Source organism: Phycodurus eques, chromosome 2, assembly GCF_024500275.1.
Source record: "Phycodurus eques isolate BA_2022a chromosome 2, UOR_Pequ_1.1, whole genome shotgun sequence".
In the NCBI taxonomy this organism is placed as follows: Eukaryota; Metazoa; Chordata; class Actinopteri; order Syngnathiformes; family Syngnathidae; genus Phycodurus; species Phycodurus eques.
This window is the reverse complement of record NC_084526.1, coordinates 23,859,735-23,878,853: the sequence shown is the minus strand read 5'-3', so window position 1 is coordinate 23,878,853 and position 19,119 is coordinate 23,859,735. Positions and strand designations below refer to the sequence as shown.

At 42.4% G+C, this 19,119-nt stretch overlaps 1 protein-coding gene across 1 annotated transcript in view; it reads left to right on the top strand.

The window, feature by feature from the left end:
* The first annotated feature begins 269 nt into the window (after positions 1-269).
* The window catches only part of adamts18 (ADAM metallopeptidase with thrombospondin type 1 motif, 18), a 91,974-nt gene continuing 73,124 nt past the window's right edge, over positions 270-19,119 (top strand). Inside the window, exons 1-3 of the mRNA XM_061669997.1 lie at positions 270-575; positions 810-912; positions 5,766-6,076. Of these exons, the coding sequence (XP_061525981.1) occupies positions 474-575; positions 810-912; positions 5,766-6,076 (516 nt within the window). The 5' untranslated portion in view covers positions 270-473. The remainder of the gene's footprint in view (positions 576-809; positions 913-5,765; positions 6,077-19,119) is intronic.

The following is a 19,119-nucleotide window of genomic DNA, read 5'->3' as shown; positions in this document are numbered from 1 at the left end:
AGCGCTTTACGCATGAAGTGCTCAACATACAAGCGCAGAGTTGACAAAATGTGTGTCGTGTCACGCCAGCTGCTCTCGTGACGTCCACGCGCACGCGACAAGGTACGTGTACGAGCTTGCACGGCCTGCTGTGGGCGTTTCGAGTCCCTGCTCAGCTTTCCACGCGTGCTCTTGTGATGCTGCGAGCTGATTGGGCCAAATGCGCACGACAGGCTCTCCCACCCGGGCTCACTCACTTGCATTCACTCATTCAGTCAGAGTTGGACTACCTGCGTCTCACTCACTCACTCACTCACTCACTCACTCACTCACTCACTCACTCACACGAGTGGACCTCACCTGAGGGGGTCCACGATGCGCGCGCACTGCGTGATGATGGCAATATTTGGCGCGCGTTTCGATCTCGTGCGCACTACGAGAAGTGGCGGGGAGGTGTGAGCTCGCCTGTACCCACCACCGTCTCGACCACCACCATGGACTGTCTGCTTCTTCTCATTTGGACTCTACCGATGCCGCTGGTCGGCTGCGCCCCAGGACGGCTGCTCTCCACCCTGCTGACCTGGAGCCTCATCAAGGTATTCATTTAAAAATCCATTGCACATTCGTTTATGTCATTCATCTTAGGGATTTCTCGAACCTTTCCAGTCCACGGACTCCTCACAGGGGAGAATTTTCCCAAGGACCCACCTCATAATCCTAACGGCAATTACGCATAATACCACGTGCACGGACCTGAACCTGAAACACCGATCCATGTCATGTATGCATCACCTGTTGTTATACCCGTCTTTTATTTTTATTTTTTGCAGACTTTGAACACTTGCTGCACACACGCCTCCCTGCACGCGGTGTCAGACGGCTACTTTTCGTCTTTCTCCTCTTCTTCCTCCAGTAGCCACGGTTTGAATCATGGTGAGTGTTCCACTTGTCATTGTCGTTCAGCTGGCATGCATGCTGGCTACAAGTTGTCAGCGAGAAATAGAAAATCACGGATGGAATAATATGGATGGGAACTCGACTCCTGGTATTCGGGTAAAATAACCCCAAAAATACATAGAATTTAAAAAATGCATTTGAAATGCGTTTATTATTACACTGTTAGACATTTCTGTAAATTCTACAGTTTTTTTGAAACCACATACCTTACAGTAAAATACTTTATTTTTTCCAGTAATTGACTACAGTTTCCACTGCATCATAGGATTTTGGTTGACGTCACACACAGAGTTAGTGTATTTTCCACGTAGCAGAAGTGTAAAATCGTGTGCTCCCAGCATGCATTGCGCCATGAAATAACGAATAAAACCAATGTCAAAATATATATTTGAATTGCAACATAGCGGCTGCGCAAGTGCAAAATAACAATTAAAGTTCGATTCATTTTTTTCTTCTGTCAGTATATGGTGAGAACATAATTTGCTTTCCCCACATGTGCGGTAATACACTTGAACTTGTTGCAAGTGGGGTTTAGTTTTATTGACAATCGCCGTTCTTGCTGTGCACGTCTTGGCCTCTGAGGGGCAGTGTGATCCACGCAAGAAAGAAGAAGAAGTCACAGTCGATTATCATAACACGTTTTTCCCCCACAAGAGTTCGAAGAATATATGCCAGAGTATTGTTATATTGCCTGTTTGTATGTGTTTATACAGCGTTTGTGTACCGATATTAATTATTTTGAGAGTTCAGTGCGAATTTTCGTTAGCTCGTGTTTCATTCATTGTGTTTTAGCTTTGAGCTAGCGATTTTTGTGAACAAAAAGGAAGAAAGAAACAAAGGCTCGTATGTTTTTGAACATTCAATAGGGGTGATTCTTTTGTTTAGTGAGTTTAGTTTTACAGTGAACTTAAACTGGAGTGTCAATAATGGACTTTCAAACAACATTCATTCTTACTCCTTGCTACTATGTTAGCGCCTTAGCAACCTGTTGTTGTGATCACCTGGGCTCTGCATGCCGCCTGTGTGCTCCTGAACAGAAGTGCTGGAGCTGAGTGTGGAATGAGCTGTTTGTATAAGAGTGGGTAAAATCCAAGATTTTCGATCCAGTCTGACCTGATCCGATACTTGTTTATTTTGCTGACATTGGGCCGATTTCCGAAGATTAAAAAACACCCCTATTTAAAGTACACATTTCTTTCGCGTTTTCTTTGCTTACTGTGGTCACTTTTGCTTTTGTTTGGACATAAAAAAAATCCATCCATCCAACCATTTTATGTACTGCTTATCCTCACTAGGGTCGCGGGCGTGCTGGCACCTATTTCAGCTAACTCTGGGCGAGAGGGGGGTACACCTTGAACTGGTCGCCAGGGCACATACAGTATAGACAAACAACCATTCACACTTACATTCGCACCTACGGACAATTTAGTCTTCAGTTAACCTACTATGCATGTTTTTGGGATGTGGGAGAAAACCGGTGTACCCGAACAAAACCCACGGAAGCAACATGCAAACTCCACACAGGCGGGGCCGGATTTGAACGCATCCCCCCAGAACTGTGAGGCAGATGTGCTAACCAGTCGGTCAATGTGCTGCCCCATCAAAAAATTGATATAATTACAAAAAATAATTTTAGAAAATCTATAATAAAAAGAGCGGCCCGGCCTCGTCTGTGTGGAGTTTGCATGTTCTCCCCGTGCCTGCGTGGGTTTTCTCAGGGCACTCCGGTTTCCTCCCACATCCCAAAAACATGCGTGGTAGGTTGATTGAAGACTCTAAATTGCCCTTAGGTCTGAATGTGTGCGTGTATGGTCGTTTGTTTCTATGTGTCCTGCGATTGGCTGGCAACCAGTTGAGGGTGGTTGGCTCTCGCCCAAACATAGCTGGGATAGGCTCCAGCACGCCCGCGACCCTTGTTAGGATAAAGCGGTACAGAAAATGGATGGATCGATGGATATAATTATCCATCCATTTTCTGAGCCGCTTCTCCTCACTTGGGTCGCGGGCGTGCTGGAGCCTATCCCAGCTGTCATCGGGCAGGAGGTGGGGTACACCCTGAACTGGTTGCCAGCCAATCGCAGGGCACATAGAAACAAACAACCATTCGCACTCACAGTCATGCCTACGGGCAATTTAGAGTCTCCATTTAATGCATGTTTTTGGGATGTGGGAGGAAACCGGAGTGCCCGGAGAAAACCCACGCAGGCACGGGGAGAACATGCAAACTCCACACAGGCGGGGACGGGAATTGAACCCCGCACCTCAGAACTGTGAGGCTGACGCTCTAACTGGTCGTCCACCGTGCCGCCGGATATAATTATAATAATTTAAAAAATATATATAAGGCCGTCAGAACTTTTTTTAAGGAGTCAATTTGACATGCCTGTAAATATTTCCCTTCATCCAGGTCTTTTCATTTTCATTTTTTTCTCAATTTTTTCTTTTCATCGACTCGATTGCAACTGGCCTGTTCTGATTGTCTTACAAGACATTTTGTCTCTCATACAAGCAGGATTCATCCATTCATGCAACAAGGGTGATAAAGGACTAGGCTGCAACATAACATAAGTGTTGTTAAGAGAAGTTACACAGGAATTTACAATTAGCGTTACCATAAGTACTATATAGTCACTCATCAAACTTAAGCTGTTTTGTTGTTTTTGAGTTTCACAGTGAGTAACTTCTTTTTTGTCTGTGCAACTGATAATGTTGCTTGAAAAACATTGTGAAGTTATAAAGGGTTTTAAAACGACGACAGATGTTTTAAATTATCCTATAGGAACAACTTTTCGGTTTGAATAGCGCTCAATTTTTAGAGGTTTCACGGTAAATGAGAGGCATAACCCTGTATGGTAACGTTTGGGAGTCCTCAAAAAGCAAATTAGGAGAGTGACAATGTCGGGGTGCCCTGCGATTGGCTGGCGACCGGTTCAGGGTGTACCCTGCCTCCCGCCCGAAGATAGCTGGGATAGGCTCCAGCAGCCTGCGATCCTAGTGAGGATAAGCGGTAAAGAAATGGTTGGATGGATGGACAATGTCAGGGTCTAGAGGGTCATGAGTTCCCAAAAAAATGTGCTGCGCACACTCTGGGATTCCCTCTTGGCCAAGTTGCCCTGTAGGGACTATTTACAAGCGTTGATTTATTAGGGGCTTGGCAGAAAAAGACGGCGGGCTTCTCCCAGCATTGGAGCGTGACAGGAAACAGTGAATGAAGCTCACTGTAACCTAGCCATTCATTTGAAACCTTTATTTGCTCTGACAAGCACTGGAATTTAAGCTATTAAATAGTTTTGTTTTGTTTGTTTTACTTTTTTTTAACTGAATCTGACATACACAAAGTGTTATACTGTATATCGATGAGTCGGCCGTATGATTGGTGGAGGCGGTAGCTTAGTACATCAAGACTCAAATCAACTCGTGTGATATATGACAGCTTTATTTAATTTTTTTTCTGAATTATTATTATGACATCTGATTGCCAGGGGCTCAGTTGCACTGTATTTGTTTACAACAGTTACACTTCCTGTCCTTCACTCAATTTGTTCCATGTGGGAATGTTTTGGACAGAAAAATCTGAATAAGACTACATGTATTGGTCACCAGTAGTATAAATCTAATGTCATAATTGATTACGATTACAGGAATCCTGTGTACATTTGCAGTCCCCGATTAAAAAATTATATTTGCCTTTTTTCCCTGTGGAAACCAATTAATTGGATTGCAGCATTAAATCATGATGCACAAAGTATGAAATACTTTACATTCTATTTTATTATGCTATTGCGCTATGATTTTACAAAGTACAATATTATAGTGTTCCCTGTTAAAAAACACACACACACATACATCAAAATGTGTTTTGAGGGAGGCTCGAACGGATTAATGACATTTCCATTCATTTCAATGGCGAAAGATGATTTGAGATACGGGTATTTTGAGTTACAAGCAGAATCATGCAATGAATTAAACTCAATTTTCAAGGCACCACTGTACATATATTTTTCCAAGCTAATCATCTGTAAGCTATTATTTTTAAGGATGAAATTTTAAGATTACTTTTAAATGGTATTAAAGTGTTTTGTGATCAAACCTTTTGGTATAGCGTATTTGGGCTTTAAGCTGTTAATATAGGAATATATAAACATTATGGGGGGGGCATCAATTACTCACGGTTTTTCGCTATGCACAGCAGGACACAGTCTCTCTCCTGCTATTTGCGGACGATTACTGTAATCCTAAAAAGGAAGTTGACTTTATAATGTTTACAGTCAGTACATATGACTGACCTGCCATACCAATACACAATAAGTGTTCAGGGTCACAGGGAGCTGGAGTCTATCACTGCTGATAACAGGCATACCACACCCTGAATTGATCGTTGGTCAATCACAGATCTACAGAAGTGCCACCAATAAGAGATAAATAGCACCAAGGTGCAAAACTCCCCCAAAGACAAGTACCACATAGATTCTTAGAGGACATTATTGAACCATAGAAAAGGTACAGTTCGTCTTGAGTCCAATTAGTCCAATGGGACCTACGGTATGTTTCTTACACTGTGGTATTCTGCTCTTTTAAAAGGGGGGGCGGGGGGGGGGGTATGTCCTTTCTAAAGTCCTTTCTTCTGCTACAAGGGACAAATAGCACTTATGTAACCCCCCCACCCCCAAAGGACTAGGACCTTGTACCTTTGTCAACAGGATGGCACCCTCGAATGTACTGTTTTTGTTCCCTAGACCTTCACAGTTTAAAAAACATACCTCTCGGTTTTGGCCCCAGAAAAGTATTTCTGACGGTATACATGACTTCCTGTCCTCTGTCTCCCTCAGACTATGCCTTCGCCACCCCGGTGGAGGTTGACTCTCAAGGACGGTACCTGAGCCACGATGTGAGCCGCCGCAGTAGGAGGTCCGTGTCGCGCTCCTCATCCGTGCACTATCGCCTCACTGTCTTTGGCCGGGACGTGCACCTGGACCTGCAGCCGTCCTTGGTGGTTGGCCCGGGCTTCACAGTACAGACGCTGGGCTCGGACGGCATCACCACAGTAACCGGAGGCGAGGGGTACCACGACTGCCTCTATCAAGGATTTATCCGGAACCTGTCGTCCTCTTCGGCGGCCATATCGACGTGCTCGGGGCTGGTAAGTCTGCTACTGTTGTTACATTCGACCGGTCATTGCTGCTCTGTTGCGTTTAGAGTTACACTGCCAACTAGTGGCGTGGCATGTACAATACAGCTGAGGTGACTGCAAGTCATTAAGTCTCAAGTCATAGACTTCAAGTTTCAAGCAGGGCACAAGTTACTGTGGAAAATTTCAAGCAAGTCGAGACAAGTCGTTATTTGGGTTGAGCAAGTTATAAGTCAAGTCATAGACATAGTCATAGGCTTTGTGCCCGTACTTGTGTTAGTTAGTTAGTTGTACGACTTAATACATTCACAATCACATATTCTAATGGTTCCAAACTAGTCTCCGCACTGTCTGTTACGTTATTGTCCTTACATTAAAATGCATAAAAATGCATGCAGCTAGTTCATGTTTGAACAGCGATTGGTTAGCTAAACTGTGACGTTAATGTATCTTACCTGACTCTGGGTTTTATAGTAATGGATGACGTTACATGTTGTAGTTGTCAGGTCTCCTTTTTTTGGTTGCAAACTTTGCTTGTTGCTATTATCTTTATTACGATTGTATCGAAAACATAATCCTTATATTCCAAATGTAATAAACTTCAGAGCTCCCGCCATGGTACTTGCTTCATGAGGTGATCTCTGCACTTTGCACCATGTTCGGATGTCTAATCACCCTAGTTTAGGTATGCTTCGAGACATCTGGTTACCATCCATCCATCCATCCATTTTCTGAGCCGCTTCTCCTCACTAGGGTCGCGGGCGCGCTGGAGCCTATCCCAGCTGTCATCGGGCAGGAGGCGGGGTACACCCTGAACTGGTTGCCAGCCAATCACAGGGCACATAGAAACAAACAACCATTCACACTCACAGTCATGCCTACGGGCAATTTAGAGTTTCCAATTAATGCATGTTTTTGGGATGTGGGAGGAAACCGGAGTGCCCGGAGAAAACTCACCCAGGCACGGGGAGAACATGCAAACTCCACACAGGCGGGGACGGGAATTGAACCCCGCACCTCAGAACTGTGAGGCTGACGCTCTAACCAGTCGTCCACCGTGCCGCACATCTGGTTACCCTAGTTTATGTATGCTTATTGAGGACTGGTCACCCTAGTTTTGGTGTGATTCTGGATGTCTGGTTACCCTTATTAAGGTATGCTCCTGTCTGAACACTGTAGTTTAGGTATGCTTCTGGACCTCTTATCAACCTAACTTAGGTATGATATATGATATCTGGGTAACCAAACTTAGTTATGTCTCTGGATGCCTGGTCGCCCTAGTTTAGGTATGCTTCTGGGTATTTGGACACCTAAAATGGATTTCAGTGTTTTCATATCTCAGGCAGAAGTTCCAGAGATAAGCACTGAATTAATATAACTATCTCACTCTCTCTCTTATCCCATTACCGCGGACCTATGACTAGTGTGGTATTTTTTTTGATAGGGGCTAGTGCAGGGGTATTCAATAAAACATCCTGAAGGGCGAAAAAGATTTTGTACAGTGAGTCAAAGCTCAATTATTTTTAAGTCAGTCAGGCATCATGTGATAATACTGTGGTATTCAAACCAAATGTCCTTTCCTTTCAAAATAACAACAAAAATACAAAATAAAATAAAATAGCATTTCCATTTTGACATGCATTAAAATAAATAGTTGAATAAAACAAACCCCTGTCATCATTCCAAAACAAGTACACCAGGAAGGGGTTAAGAACACTTTTCTTTTGAAATATAAACATGAAGAACCAAAAGAAAGAAGGAAATATGCATTTCTGTCCTATTACTCAGCAGCTTCACACTTCGAGTGTGTGCCTCTGCATGTGTACGTGTGTGTGCGTGTCTGTGTCTCTCTGTGTGTGGTTTTCTAAGAGAGGAAGAATGACCAAACACAGATTGGTAAGCAAACCAAAACATATGAGATATTAAAATAATAAAATAAGTACACGTACAAATAACAGCTACTAAGAATGCTGTTAAGTTCAACATTTACACAGTTAGCATAGCACTTCCTGTATTATGCTCTTGTTCTGAAAGACAGAGGGCATCAGTTACGATGTCAGATTTCTGCTGTAACTGTCAATAATTAACATCATATAAAATCACTAATATCAATCATCAGTCAATCAATCAGACTCTATTTCTATAGCACTTTTCAAATAAATAAATAAATAGCACAATTGATGGCTAATTCTAACAAGGCATTTATAGTAAACTCACTTTGTCATTGATACAACAGCTGAACAAACTCATAACCCGGTACACCCGACTGAGTCGCAACCTCTGCTTCCAGCCACCGTGACGTCACTGCCCATTCACAAACCACACGAACTGGATGGCTTGAATAACAAATACACAAAGGAACACAAAAGTAATAAATGCTTAAGGCGACTTCACTACAGAGATGAGCATATTTTCCCGAACAATGAATGACTTTGGGGCCTTTTGTACAAGGCTGTCTGTGCATCGTTAGCATGGCAAGAAGTGCTGACCCAACCAAAACACGTAGTGAAGGCTTAACAGTTCGGGGGCCTATTGCCTATTAAGGGCCTATGGTAGGGGTGGTCAAACTATGGCCCGCGGGCCACATCCAGCCCGTTGATCATTTCAATCCGGCCCGCCGAAGATTGGCACAGAATTGCCCAAATCATATCAAAATCAAGACTCCATTTATTTGACCTTGTCCTGTAATGCCGAGTGGTTCCACCAGTTTGTCCTGTAATTCCCAGTCGTTCCACCAGGTAGCGCAGTAGGTACAGTGATACATTGAATTGACTTTGGCTGCTTTGTTTTTACTCTGCTACTGCTCTGAACCCTTCTTCAACCATGAGTGGGCCAAAGAAAAGAAAAGTCGACAGTGAGTGCCGAGGGTTTAATATAGGATGGACTACTAAATACTTTTTCACTGAAGTCCGGTCAAAGGCTGTATGTCTAATTTGTAAAAACAAAAAACTATTGCGGTTTTAGAGGAATATAACATCAGCCGTCACTTTTCTACCAAGCATGCTGATTATGCTAACAGCCAATCAACGCAGGAACTGATGGCTATGGCTCAGCGGGTAAAATCAAGCTTGCAAGTTCAGCAAAACACCTTTATCTGACAAACTGCCATCCAAGATTCAGTCACACAAGACCTTGAAACAGCGCCACGGGAGACTCAGATGGAACTGATTGATCTCCAATGTGATACTGTCTTAAAAGAGAAGTTCAACTTTCAAACTGGATGAGTTTTATACTTCATTAAGCGCTGACAAATTTCCAAAATGGTGTTTGGCTCTACATATGTGTGTGAAAAGACTTTTAGTGTGATGAACACCAACAAAACATCCTACAGATCCTGGCTGAGTGATGAACACCTCAGATGTGTTCTGAGAATAGCCACAACAAAACTAACACTTTGATGCACTGGCAAAAAAAAGGTGATCAACCATACAACTCTGTTCCCATTAAAAGTAAATCTAATTATTAACACTACAATGCCTTTTTAATTTTTTATTTTTTTTATATGTAAGCATCTGGTCCTGGCTTGGCCCGCCTGTCAAATTTTAAAAGTCAATGTGGCCCCTGATCCAAAAGGTTAGGCCACCCCTGGCATATGGGCTAGTAGGTGCTTTCGAAGGACATCGCAAAGATACAAGTTGAATGAATATTGACATCTCACTTTATCTTATTTTATCTAAGTACTATGGTCTGCATGTGTGTGGTGTGAGACTGGACTCACCCATGCTTTTATGCAGCTCTCCTACCAAGAATTTTAGGATTAAGTACAAAATAAGGAGCAACTGCATTCAAGGTTGCCGGAGGGGGGATTAAGGTGGGATTACAAACAATGCAGCAGAGGAAGAAAGACACATGAGAGAGAAGAAAAGACGGTGACATCATGAATGGTGAGTGAGAGAGCACGAGTGAGAGAAAGTGTTGTGCAGGGATAATGTGAAGCCATTGTCCAGCGTTGGAAGCTCCCAGGGAGGCCGTATCATCTCTTTTGAAAGATGGACTGTTCATGTCAAAGGGCTTTAAGGGGGAACCAAATGGGGTGAGAGCAAGCAAAGAGGAGAAAGGAAGAATAAGAAACCCTCGTTCTTCTTGTTATTGTCTCTTAAAGAGGGGAAGTCAGCTGGGGCTTCTGGACTTGAACTAATACTCAAGCACTCTGGGCCAGGGGTCAAACAGATGGAAGTGTAGAAAATGAGACGGTATTAAGAGCAGCGCTAGATGATGAGGGATTTCATCCCCCAGGGCCTTGTTAATTGTGCACACTTTGTAATTATTTTCTGCATGTCCTTAAAGGCTCGGTACTTGAGTGTCATGAACTTGTCAGTGGGGCTCTTGCGCAGAGATAATGAAGATGTTTAATCAACACGGCTTGCATGTTGAGGAAAAGAGGTTTTCTCATGTTCAGGTTACTGAGCTTGTTGTGCCCCAAACTGTAGCCAAGACTAAGGGGAGTGCATTGTATCAAGTCCTAAAAAAATCAGGGTCTGGTGTTTATTGATTTGGTTAATTAAGTTCAACGTTTTATTTCAATTAGTTGGTGACGAATAGTATAAAAAACAAAAGATATTGTTTCGGACTACTACTACGACTACAACACTGTGTCATAAGCTCCAAAAAAGCAGCAGAAACAGAAAGAGCAAAAGAGCAAAAGCTACAGAAACGTCAACCACAACACACAGCAGTATTAGAAACAGCAGCAACAACAGAAACTCCAGAATAACAGAAATAACACCAATCAAAACACACAGTAAAATAGAATAAATAACATAAAGAGCAACAGCAATCGAATAAACAGAAACAACAACAAAAGCAACAACATCATAAACAACAGAAACATTAACAGCTACAACTTCCTAATTGGCAATCTTTATTTTTAACAGGGTGATGAAAATATTACATTACTACGGCGGCAAAAAAACCCCCAAAAAAGTCTTAAAATATAGGGCATAAACCAAAGAAAAAGCGTCCTTTGATGTTTATTGCAGTGATGTCTCCAGTTTTGCCAAGAAAGGCGATAATTTGTGCTTCTTTTTTTCGACTTTAGGGTCACGTTTTTACCCCAAAAGGTTGCTAATTATATGATTCCTGGGCATTTCAATTTAAATATTCCATAGTAAAAATATCCCCCAAAAGCAAGCAAACAAAAAATGTCAATTTAGACCAATGAAAGTGCATTGTTTGATATGAAACTGTTTAAATGAACGTGATGCCAATACACATGGCATTACTGTGCGAATGCGACCTCTACCACCCTCCTAATGTCCTTTGTTACATGCTACATTCCCCCGCTCCTGTCGTTGACACGGTGCCGCAAGTTGCGACTTCAGCTAGGCACTCTTGTAAGATCACAGACTGGAACCTACGAATTACGTCTGCCCTTACCACGCACCCGACTCCCTGTGGTGTGCAGTGGCTTTTCCCACCGGCCCCATAGTGATGCTGGGTGTAGTGCAGTCTTCAGTTGCGGCGTGGGGGACAGGGACTTCAACATAGTGAAAACTGAGCAATATTTTAGACTATTTTTAACTCAAATTAAACATATAGTGGAATTAAATAAAATGTTGGTCCATATGAACCCCTTTTATAAATATGTCATATTTTTCAACATATACTGTTCATATTTTTCAGAGAGAAATGTACAGTATATTCTCAGAAAAAAGTTGTATATTTATTCATTCATTCATTTTCTGTAGTGCTTATCCTCACTAGGGTCGTGCGCATGTTGGAGCCTATCCCAGCTATTTTAGGGCGAGAGGCGGGGTACACCCTGAACTGATCGCCAGCTAATCACAGAAAAAGCTGTATATTTTCAAAAATAGTCTTATATTTCCTGATAGTCATATTTTCTTTTAGTGTTCCATACAAATACTTAATCCTTTGCCAAACAGAAATGCACAAATCCCTTTGAAATTTGCCTACCCGGAATAATGGGAATTTGGCTCATCAAAGGCGTAATGGTACTGTACATGCGGCATGGCTCAGGGGTGGCATGGATCATGTCGTTGATTGGTCGTCTCCCAACCTGAAGGTTGAGGGTTTGATCCTGAGGATGTTTGAACATGCCAGTGTCCTTGAGCAAGATACTATACTTTCACACATATCACAGGTCTAACGGTAGTTATTCCCCGCCCCGAGTCTCTTTGGGACAGAGCTTCCCGAAGTGGGACATTGCCACATCTGCATAGCTGTAGTGACCACTAAGCAATCTTTTTTAAGTTTTTTGTTTTTGTTTTTTGACTTCCATACATATAATAATGCCGCCGCCAAACACAACAGACAAGCCTCTTTCACAGTGTCTTCCTGGGAACTTTCCACAGCTCGGATCCGCCAGTGTGAAAGAGGTTGTACACTAAAAAATAAGAAGTAAATTTGATCATGTACTTCGGTTGCACATGATTAAAATTTGGTAAACGACAAAATTTCATTCCACTCTTCCCTCGAAAATAAATCATAGAATAATACATCTTAGTCCAACACATTTTAATCATGCGCAACTGATGTACTTGTTAGAATTAAATAATTTCAAAATACTTTTTATTTATTGTACGATGTGCTTGGGAAAGGGGCTGTCCCTTTTTCTAGCACAATCTATAACAATTACTTTTGACGCAGAGGTGTGGGCAATGTTTGTCAGGTGGTCAACTTGGTAGTGGTTCATTCCACCGTCTTCCGAAGTAGTACCGGAGGCGGAATGTTGCCTGTTTAAAAGGGGCTTTGACCAGAGTGTGAATTTAATCGCTGCTTATGTCCCTTCGTGTTAAAATCCCTGTTCCAGTGATGTCGTCAAATGACTGTCTGAAGGTGCCAAGCCGCACTGGTTGGGTGAAGGCGGGCTGTCTGAATTGGACTATAAATGCCGGCTCCGTTAACCTCGGACCTTTACCAGGAAGTCAATATGAAAGGAGCTTGTGATTTGTGCGTGGAAGAGGAACAGCGACAATTGCTTATGACACATAGAGGCATGGGCAGTGAGTCTCAGGTGTTAAACTTCACTTAAACTTCAATCTAGTCATGTCTGTACCTTACCCCCTGAGTAAAACGGGCTTTAGTATCTGAAAAGTTCACCAGCAGAATTCTTAAAAACACCCTGGCATTCAAACTTTTATTGATGACTTTTTTTGCGGGGTGGGGCATCTGAGGAAGAACTCCTCATCCCACCCCCATTGGGTTCAAGTGACAAGTCAGTGACTGATTTCCGCCAAGCATTCGGCCCATTTGTACCTGTCTACTTTGTGTAGAGGCCAACAAATTGGGCCGTCCCCGTTCTCTTGGGCCCGGAGCCGCTCCCCGGTGGTCTGCATGCTGACAGTGATGTAGTGCCCACTGTTAGATGCCAGCTTGAGAGGAGGAAAAAGGAGGGGGTGTGTGGTTGGGTTCTTAGCATGGCTGAGGGAAGCCGTGCGTTTGTGTGTGTCCTTTGTCGTCTTTCTCACACAAGACTAATGGGGTCTGCGGAGGATTTCAAGTGGATGCAAACAGAATCCATATATCAAAACCTGAGCCACTAGTGTTGCCTCCATATCTACTACAGTGGTGAAATAATGGCATTTGTTGGCCATGTTGTTAAATAAATTACAAAACGTTGTTATTTTCTCTCTATTAATGTGTTTGCACTGGCAAAAGATTGTCCTGTTTCTAGTATCTGATCAGGACAAATTCCAAAGGTGCTGAATCAGCAAAAAACACTGCTGGTAACACAGATTTAAGGATACTCAGGCTTGAGATGACCTAAAAATAAACATACATCCTAACATTATCTTGGCGTGTTGCTGTATTCCACAGCCTCGGAAGTCTTGGAAGATTCAGGCGACAGGCAGGCGAGGCAAACTCCAGAGAAACCATTGTGTTAAACTCCTCAAGGTGATGCGCAGAAAGGCCTGAATAGCTATCGGCAGTGGTGGAAGTTAACATGTGATCAGCAAATCATGTATTAGCCATTTATTTTTAAGGGTAATGTAAGATGAGTTTGAAATGATATAATTTTGTTTGTTTGTTTGTTGTTTGTTTTATGATCATAATTTTGGGTATATTTCGGGTTATAACTATGACAGGCAATGATTTTTTATTTTTTATTTTTTTTTACAAGGGCATCCATTACGCATTTATTTTCGCTCAGAGCAAGGCTTCGCTGTACATGTCTTCTCTGGCTGCTCAGTACAACGTGGCTAAGTCAATAATAATAACGAAATCATCAGTTGTTCAGCTACATGAATTACATGTATTACGTTTACAGTGCTAGCATGCTAAACTAACATTACTCTACTGCAGTGCTCCCCCACTATATCGTGCTTTATGTTTTGCGCCCCTGCTACACTATATCGCATTTTTTTTTTTCAGCCATTGTTTTTATGAGTTTTTACATTATAATACTTTGTGTGGCCTAATTTTCAAGTTTTACAACTTACAAGCCACCACATGGTCGATTCTTTGCTTTGTGTTTTTGCGAGCCAAAATTTAAGTTACAGGGTGCTTCAAGCTTTTAGTGAAGTGAAAAAAGGAGAGCAACAGTTGCTGATTCACTTTCAGCTGCCATTCATTTCATGGTTTCGTCAAACACAAATACAAAATGAAAACACCTGCAAAGAGCTACAGTAAGCTTAACCTCACGTCCACTAAGACTTAGCGGCCATGTTCCTGACGTTACTCACCAGGCCGCACAACTCAATGGCACACATACGGGTCGACACTACAGCCGTTGTTGTTGCGAGTCTGCTTGTCTGCTTGTCCAAACATACAGCAATTACACTTAGAGCCACAGTTGTCGGTGCACTTTTCAGCCATTTATTGAACATCGGGAGAACAGTAAAACACATAAACACAATGAGCACACTAAAGGCTTCGTTATACTCGCGCGGGCGGCGACCGCGCTGACGTCACTGCGGCTATCCCGCACGTAGTTTGCCTTTATACTCGAGCGCAACCCACGCGCGCTGTTTTGAAATTGTGCTGCAGTTCTCCTCCAAGTCGGGGGTGTCGCTACGGCTGGTATTGGCTAGGACGCCACAGGGTGGAGTTTACTCTGCATTTTTTGGCCATTTCCGGTAGCCATTATTACTTTCCTTTCTGTAACAATGAACAAAGCAACAACAATGGCGACCGCGCAGCAGTCTGCTAGAACAAATGGACCTAAATGACCAGATGATACGTTTAATTATGGTGCAAAATAGATCGAGAAGGCGGCGGCGTAGGTGCTACGTGGAACTGGGAGGAACGCTCATTACATCATCACAGGATGTGACTAAAACGGACCAATCGCGAGAGATGATCTCCGCGGCATTCTACACGCAGCAACAATTTTTGCCGTGTGTGCGTGTCAAGTGACACAGAGGGGCCCACGCGGGCCAATTCGTCGGTCACGTGATGCAATGAGGGCGTTGTCGGCCGCGAGGCCTTTACGGAGGAGCTGCTATCGGCCTCAGCTCACGCCCAGACAATTATACGCAGGCCCCGCCTCTCAAAAAGCACCCAACGACCACACAGAATTTACAATACATAAAGCATTGTATATAAATTGTAGGCTTGCATTTTGTGCTTTTGTGTTCAAATATGTTTACAGTGTTTAAAAAGTGCAGGAGGAGTAAAACCATAAAAGCAGTGTTTCTTTGTCTTTTCTAACATTCTCTCTACATATCTCTCGAATCGGGTGGGTGTGGAACATATCCCCCATGACAAACAGATTTATGCTGTATTCCTGATGTGCATCACAATGAGGTGGAGTTGTCTTTGAGCGACCTGAGCGAGATGATGTCTTGACACCCGCAGAGAGGAGCGTCAAAACATCTTCTGTTCCCCCCTCGTTATCCCATTTTGGGCCAGCAGCGGACACAGAGACCCATCCCTCAGTGGCCCATAACAAATGGAAAATACTGTCTTGACTTTTCCACTTCTACACACAGAACTGGAAGTAACGCTGCAGCTGTGATGCTAATGGTGTAACAGTGTCATGCTAATGACCATTAGCTGTTGCTCAACAAATACTGAAGAATAGAGTCGGTAAAACAACACACTACAGACGTCATGCTGCTTGAATCAACTCGTAAGAGCTGAATGTTTGATTTGTTCACCTTGACTTGTTGCTGTTAGCTTCTGCCATATTATACTGTGCGCTGTGAGCAGCCAGGTCACATGCATGTAGTGTTTTTGCCACTATGCTACCAGCTACATCATAATAAGTGCAATTTCCTTATTGACTGTTAGATCTTTAATTATTAATTATAAATTATTTAATTATGAATTGGCGGCACGGTGACCGACTGGTTAGCGCATCTGCCTCACAGTTCTGAGGACCGGGGTTCGAATCCCGCCTGTGTGGAGTTTGCATGTTCTGCCCGTGCCTGCGTGGGTTTTCTCCGGGTAATCCGGTTTCCTCCCACCTCCCAAAAACATGCAGGGTAGGTTAATTGAAGACTCTAAATTGCCCGTAGGTATGAATGTGAGTGCGAATGGTTGTTTGTTTATATGAGCCCTGTGATTGGCTGGCGACCAGTTCAGAGTGTACCCAGCATCTCGCCCGAAGATAGCTTGGATAGGCTCCAAGCTATCTTGGATACACCCTGAACAGGCGACCAGTTCAGGGTGTGGTCCACCTTTTGCCCAAAGTCAGCTGGGATAGGCTCCAGGATGCCCGCGACCCTAGTGAGGAGAAGCGGAAAAGAAGATGAATGAATGAATTATTATAAATTATTTATTTATTATTGTCATCTTTTTTTTATTATTCTCAACCTATAAATTGTCTTAATTATTGTTGACTAATATACCTTTAATCATCATTGTCTTGAATTTTTTGTCAATTTAGACATTCTTCATTCATTTTCCGTACCGTTTACCCTCACTAGGGTCGCGGGCATTCTGGAGCCTATCCCAACTGACTTTGGGCAAAAGGTGGACCACACCATGAACTGGTCGCCAGTCAGTCACAGGGCATATTATTATTATTACTATTATTACTAACACATATACTACTTTTTGAATTAATCCCTTTAAATGCAAGACTAACCCTGTAAAGAAAAAAGGGGGGGAAAAAAGTATAATTTTCCTGTATTTATTTTCTGTTTTCTGTTCTCTCACACTGCTACCGGTCTCTTTGCTCTTCTAAATATAATATTACCACCTTGTGCTTCTTCCCCTAACAAGACCCATAATTCTTCTGGTCACATGACTCCCCACAGATGTGCAGTAATCACTGGTTTGGGGCTTTTGGCCACTCGGTTCCCCCCAAGGCCCCACCTCCTCCCTTGTCTTTAATGGCATGTAAGCACTTAGTCATTTGCGTTATAATGTCATGGTAGGAAACCTTAAAAGCAGTTTATATCGAGGCAAGTTTAGGATACTCAGTGAGAGAAAAAGTCAAGAAAACGACGACATTATTTACCAAGCAGATTGATGTACATTCAAATACAAGAAGGAGCTGATAAACTTTTCATATTGTAGCCTCTTGCCTCTTGTTTGTGGCAGTCCAACCAATGCAAACAAAATATCCAGGGGACTTTCTAGCTTTCAATTAGTCAAAGATCATAAGTGTAACTGTTTTGCAATATTATTGTGTTATTGTTCATGTTATTGTTGACTACCTACCTATCCATTGTTCATACCTGCCTGCCTGCCTCCATCTACCTACCTACTATACCCTACCCCAGTGTTTCCCAACTTTTATTGGGCCAAGGCTCCCATTTTACATGAGAAAATTCCAAGGCACACCACCTAACAAAAATGTCACAAAAAGTATAAATTGTAAAATAATGACGATCTTGTCACAATTTAGTCACGTTTACTTACTCAATTATTATTGTTAACTTTTACATCCTTTATAATTTTGTTACTTATACATGTTCTTTATTATTGTCGAATTAGGCATCTTATTTAATAATTATTGTCAGCATATTGTTGTTGTCATTGTTCAACTTCACAGTGTTCTCCCTCTATTCACAGGGATAGGGACAGAGCCCTGCTGGGAATAGTGAAAATGAATATTTGATTCCCGACCCCCAGGTTTATGCCTATAGATGGCAGAAAATGTTAGGGAAGCACCATAAAAAGCTCCTCGACTCACGTCAACATAGTTCCTTGGTACCAAGAAGCCACAAGAGTGCAGTAAAGCACTGCTGTTATCTATGTAGCTCCTCAACTCACTTCAATATAGTTCCTCACCATCGAGATGCCAAAGATGGTGCCAAAGCAATTACGTTTGTATTACACAGGGCTTTGGCCTGAGCACGCAACCAGCGAGTAGCGAATAAAAAAATCCAATAGGTCATAATAGGTGAAAAGTATTTTTGTGCTCTTTCTGAAATGCCTTAATGTGCCACTAGATGCCACCAAAATCCATTTTAAATAGGAATTGGTGTCGAGGAAGTATTTTGGAGTGATACATGTCAGTTGAGGGACAGACTTTGTATGTCTGGGAAGAGGTAGTATTAGCATGGGTTAGTGGAAGTTAAGAAAGATCTTCACCACTGCGTGTGCTTGTAAACTCACACTTCCAGTTAATTTTTGCAAAACTAAAACCTCTGTAACTCATTTGTTTTTAAGGGCAATGTTGTAAGCTTAGTTCATAATGACATTAAACTGTATTGGGATCATAGTTTGCCGTGTACTGATGGTTTCATATAGGCAATAATAAATATTTGGAGGGGGTGGACGTCAATTACTTGCTGTTTGTGGTAGGCCTTTCCCCCTATAGGCAAAGAAAAAGCAAACAACACTCAGTAAACTGTGGAAGTTTTCACGTTACTTTTGAGGCAAGGTTCTTTCCCATTGGTTACCAATTTTTTTCTTATGTGATTTTCATTTACCTTAACATACTCATTACTGAATCAACATCTAGTCTAGACTCACTTAAAACTCTTTGAAGTGTACAAGAAAGAAAAAGACGAGTTTGACAAGTAACTTTTGATATTCTAAGTTTTCCAGGTTGAAAGTAACTAATTGCACCTTGTAAGATGAAATATGACATGAAAAGCAGTGCAAAGCAAAGACGACCGATACGGCGTGTGATATATTAGACTTCACAAGGTTAATCCTTTTGATGAAAAGTCACAAAGCATCGCTTGAGGGCGGGGGAA